The sequence below is a fragment of the Phaseolus vulgaris genome, chromosome 11 (genome assembly GCF_000499845.2).
Source record: "Phaseolus vulgaris cultivar G19833 chromosome 11, P. vulgaris v2.0, whole genome shotgun sequence".
Taxonomy (NCBI): Eukaryota; Viridiplantae; Streptophyta; class Magnoliopsida; order Fabales; family Fabaceae; genus Phaseolus; species Phaseolus vulgaris.
This window is the reverse complement of record NC_023749.2, coordinates 52,286,851-52,292,251: the sequence shown is the minus strand read 5'-3', so window position 1 is coordinate 52,292,251 and position 5,401 is coordinate 52,286,851. Positions and strand designations below refer to the sequence as shown.

Here is a 5,401-nt window from a genome sequence, read left to right as displayed (position 1 = left end):
ATACCAAAATAGTAATAATCAAATAATCGTTTAAAATGTTAAAAGAGAGTGAATATGATGGTTTGATCCAATAAAAGTAGAGTTTAATTGGATTTTAGCATTAACTTGATATCTGTCAGTAGTTTTTTCATATACACTGGAAGTTTCAGACAACATGCTCAAAGAACAAAATTACTTGTCAACACAAATGCACCATGTTAGTTTATTAATTCAGCTTTATGGAACCAGAGAGGTGTCCCTTTGATCTGAGGTGATTTCTAACATTTCAAAAGTAAAGTTAAAAATAAGGAATATTTGTTTGCTTTTGTCAACAATATTTCCTTTAAAATTCATAGTATGACACCAAACTTGCAATTGTAATCATTGAATCTGATAAGCAACAATATTCAAAAGAAACTTTTCAAAATAATGTTGACAATTATATCATGATATGTTACATCAGAATCATGTAGATAATGCAACACCCTGAGATACATTGAACGAGGGAACAAGTGGCATACTGTTGATGCAAACTCTTTCAAATTGAAATTCTGAAAAGCACAATGAGTTGATTTTGAACGTGTGTTTGTCTCACCCCTGAAGTCCATATCACACTGGATGCTCTTTGATTTTGGAGGATCAAGCACGTTACACAGCATTGTAGGATCCAAAATTGTATGATACTCAACCCTGTAACCTTCATAATTCGTTGAAACTCTGGTTGGTAAACTAGCTAAAAATGTCTAATCTACAAAAGTTTTCCACATATGAAAACAATGTCTATGTGCATTGAAAGCAAAGTGCTTGATGTTTGCCACAATTACATTCAAGCAAACATTTCATTAACTTCATTTGTCGTTGTCATTACAGCATGTGATGTTGCAAGATCACAGACAAAGTGGGAGTGTGCTCTTCTGTTGTTATCTACTATCTAGCATTGCCTCATTAACTCTTAGTTTGCATGTAATTTTCAATTGTTTTTCCCCACTAGTAACATAGAGAAGCCAACCATGATAAATGGACTTAAACCAAAGCAACAATATGAAGTGAAAACATGAAGAAAAGTTCCTAGCAAGTCATTCTTTCAATTCGTATTCATAATTCATCCCCTAGAGTTTATGCTATCAGCTTTAGTCCAATCACTAAAGGAGATTTGTTTTAATTTACTTATACAGAAATTATGTAAGTGGGCCAATGCCACATCTTAAGCCACAACTTTTTGTACAAACCTTTTCTAAATATTCAACGCCTGCTACACCAATCTCTCTTCATATGTTGTCACATATCTTACCAATGTGCTTACACTCTTTGCTAGACACTAAGCCACATCTTGACCACTATGCTAGTGTTTTACCATTTGTCACTTGGATCAGGCCATGTCCGTAGCTAATCTTTTTTCCCAAGAGCCAAGTCAAATCTTATTGCTCACCAGTCACCACTAGGTTGTGTACCACTGCTCATCAACCACCATTTCTCGAATAATTGTCCAATTCCAATCAATTCAACTCATGAACTCCGATACCCCTTGTGAGACCATTAAGAGGAGTCCAAAAGAAGTTCATCGATCCTTCCACTTTAAATGGTCCTGAGGTACTTCCCTTGTCCATTTTTATCAACATGTTGGACTTCTTCAGTTCCCCCAATATTGCACTTGGCTGAATGAATTCCCCACATCCAAAAGGGAAAGAGATTCCTTCTTGAAAGACTCTTTTGAAAATCAAAAGTCCCTGCCAAATTTTTCTTCAATGATTGAGACTTGATACTAATGAACTATTGCAGATTTATAGCGTCATAAAATATTCTATTGATATGGGTCCTGTGGCTCTCCAACTAAGAAACAACAGCACACTTATTTGTATGACACCATTAAGCCATTAAAAGATGAGTAGGATTTCTAACATTTAGGCAAATCCTGGGATAGCCTTTAAAACGTGGACTATTTTCTTCCTTAAATTTATTTAGGCGTGATCTAGGATGGCAAATCTAGATGGCAGCATCATATCTGTGAAGATTTTGGTTTGTTTGTTTGGGGTGGAGCACTCAAGACTTTAAAGAGGAAATATCTAAACTTGGACCTTTCACTAGATATGTTGAGAGAGTAATAAGCTATGCTAATGTCTTTTTCTTTTTGCTAAATTACACTACTTCTTTGTACCTTTTCTCCTCCCTCCCCCTCCACCACCCCCACTTCAACAGTACAAAACCGAGAAGGAAACCATCAATATTGCAGTTCATAAGATAAACTAACATTAAAAGAAAACGAAATTATATACTCAACATGCATTATCATAGCAAGAAAAAACTTTAGTCCCGTGATTATCCAAATAAAAATGAAAATACCTGCTCAAGCTCCTGCTTAATCATGATGGCTTAATCCTATATATATGAAGGATATGTGCTTCCTCCGAATAAGCTGAAAATGCAGGGAGTGAGAACTTAATGATGTTCGGTGGTGGTTGTTCCCCGTCCATAAAGAGTTTGTATCTTTTATGAACAACATGATGCATAACTAGATTCTAAAACAAGATAGTTTACGATGGTTAGCATGCAAGGTTGGCCTGCACCATATTTTCAAAAATCTAAGTGTTTTCCAAATTCCAATGAAAATTGAAAACATGAAGAGAGACATTAACAACCAAAAGCAATGCATCGCAAACAGGTCTATGAAGAATCTTCTAGATGTGAGGGTTCCTTCATATCAGCATTTGCTGTATTTTATTCATTGAATTTCTTGACATCAGACCCCTATCCACCACATGATTCCAGAAGAGCAGCGACACTTTGTTTTCACTAGCATCAGAAGTACTAAAGCATCTATACAGTTTGACTGTGATCATCAACCTTCTCCTAGTCATCTCTTCTAAAACACCCAAGGCAGCACTTGCATTCCCTGCTTTCCAATAAGCATATGCAAGACTGGTGTAGATAACACTGTCAGCCGATATACCCTTTCCTTCCATTTGATTGAATAACTTTTCAGCACATTCAACCCTTTCTAACTTGCATGACCTTCTTATCAATGCCCTGTACACTGAAACATCAAGACAAAGGCCTCTACTCATAAACTCATTTGGCAGTGCTAAAACTGCATCCATATTGTCTTTCTTACAGTAGCAATCTACAATCCATGTGTATGTACAATAACTGAGTGTAAATCCAGCATCAAGCATGCTAAACAATACCTCCTTTGCACTTTCCAACTCATTTGTCTTGCAGAACCCATGAATCAGCGCCTTGTATGTAAATGGATCAGGTTTTAGTCCATATTCTAACATCTTGTTCTTAAATTTCAAAGCAGATTTCATATCTCCAATCTTGCAGTATGCATTAATAAGTGTGTTGCAAGTGATATTGTCAGCTTGAACTTTCCTTTCACTCATCTCACTCAAGAGTTTGTTAGCATCCTTTATCCTGCCATCTTGACACAGCTTACGCAAAATTGAATTATAAGTAACAACTCCAGGGTACAATCCCTTAGACTCCATCAGTCCCTGAATTTTCAGAGCTTCCTCCAGTTCATTTGTTTTACAGTAACCATCAATCAATGTAGTATATGTCACCTGATTGGGAGTTGCATTTTTTATTTCGCTAAACATCCTCATAGCTTCTCTCAACCTGCCTTCTTTGCAAAATCCATAAATAAGAGAGTTATAACTAACAATATCAAGGTTTATCCCCTCTCTTTCCATTCTGCTCTGGATAGACAAAGCCTCATAGTGCATACCCTTCTTGCAATATAATGATATCAAAGTATTATATGTGAAGATATCAGGTAGCATACCCTTTAAATCCAACTCATTTAATAACTGTTCTGCCCTTTCCACATCTCTTGCTTTTGAACAGGCATGAAATAAACAATTGTAAATGTACATATTGGGAACAACCCCAACTTTAACCATTCTCCTGTAAATTTTCCACACCATGTGAGTAACCCCATCCTTCAACAACGAATTCAAAAGTACAGTGCAAGCATGCAAATGAGGTTTGACTTCATGTAACATCATCTGCTCAAAAACTTGAATTGCATCATGTGTCATCTTTGACTTAGCATAATGTATGACAAGCCAGCTCAAAACTTGAGAATTAACTTCTGGGTTGTCATGAGTCCTCACCAAAGTGCTCAAAACTGAAGGTGATGGAAGAAAATCCCTGTTCGCAATTTTTTCAAGCATATTTTGTGCAGTTTTGAAATGCTTATGTTCGGTGAGGATGTGAATCATGGCCCATGAACATTGCAAGGAATGGCTATAATGTGGGATGGAGTCGAGCCATTTGAAGAATGGGAAGGAATGAAAAATTCCAGAATCATAGAGTGAGAGCTGCAATAGTACCTGGTGAATGGTAGAAGAAGTGAAAGCAGAGGCATTCTTAACCTTCAACAGATTGCCCCAGTTACCCTTGATCACAACTGTGCACACACTATCAATAAATTGCCTATGACTCCCAATGAAAACCATGTCTGCCAATATGATCAATACGCCCCATCATTTTCATTTCACAACCATACTTTGTTGCTACGCCTAGTTTGCTTCAATTTGTTTTCTTGCTATGAGTTGCTTTTCACATTTCTTGAAAACCCTGTGAAGTAGAATGTCTCATTAAAATATTATCCAACTACAAAGAATTAAACTAGTCTGAGAATGTTTATAATAAATTGAACTTTTAAATATGTTGGTAAAATATTCTAATAATAAATTCAGACATTACTAGAAGTTTAAATGTATCTATACAAGTCTCTAAATTGAGATCAAGCTTATAGTTCTTTGTAAACACAGCTTCATATTGTTAGCTTTCACATCAAACCTCATCTCCTTTATCTAAGTCAGGGCATTAACCAAACACAGGGTGTGCATCAAGCCATGGACCAATTAGCTACTAACAAAGCAAAAAATTGAAACAGCGAAATTTGAACAATACCCATTTGCTGAACAATCCAAAGTACAGAAACAATTTGAATTGAAAAATGGGTAAAGAAATAAAGAGCACTGGAATTCAGAGAGACAGAAAAGAGAGAAACCTCAACAAATAAAAAAAAAGGACTTTGCTGTTGTAAGGTGTAGCAGAACAATGGCAGAGTTGTAGTTGAACCGAGCACAGTAAGGGGATGAGGAAAGCCTTCGCAGCTGGTGGCGGCGGCGACGGCGGCGACGGCGGAGGGTGCGACGTAGGTGAAGTTTGAAATGCTTTGTTTGGGTTCGGGCCGGGTCGTCCCAACCCCTTAATGAAACCTTATTGGACTGGGCTGGGTCGGGTATATAATCCAGAAAAGGCAGTTTCTTCCTGAAACCCTACATTTTTCTTCCTGCACCTCCACAATTTTGAAAATTCCGAAACTGACCCCCACAATTTCGGGATCTAGGAGTGTGCTACGGATTCATCAATCCAGAACTGAATCATGTTGCATTCTAGATGAGGGGTGTTC

At 37.0% G+C, this 5,401-nt stretch overlaps 1 protein-coding gene across 2 annotated transcripts; it reads right to left on the bottom strand.

Annotated features, from left to right (window-relative positions):
• Positions 1-272: 272 nt before the first annotated feature.
• On the bottom strand, positions 273-5,184 carry LOC137828248 (pentatricopeptide repeat-containing protein At5g38730). 2 transcript variants are annotated; one of them, XM_068634743.1, is made up of 3 exons: positions 4,997-5,184; positions 2,320-4,557; positions 273-1,706 (listed from the first exon to the last, which is right to left on the bottom strand). In XM_068634743.1, exon 2 carries the CDS (start codon positions 4,434-4,436, stop codon positions 2,673-2,675), a length of 1,764 nt encoding a protein of 587 aa, XP_068490844.1. In that variant the 5' UTR covers positions 4,437-4,557; positions 4,997-5,184; the 3' UTR covers positions 273-1,706; positions 2,320-2,672. The 2 variants fall into 2 exon arrangements, with proteins under 2 accessions (XP_068490844.1, XP_068490835.1); XM_068634734.1 differs by having other exon boundaries at positions 273-676.
• Between the last annotated feature and the right edge of the window lie 217 nt (positions 5,185-5,401).

What these genes read in the sequence shown, in the direction of transcription:
- LOC137828248 (XM_068634743.1), bottom strand. Translation starts at nt 4,436, where the DNA reads ATGGTTTTCATTGGGAGTCATAGGCAATTTATTGATAGTGTGTGCACA.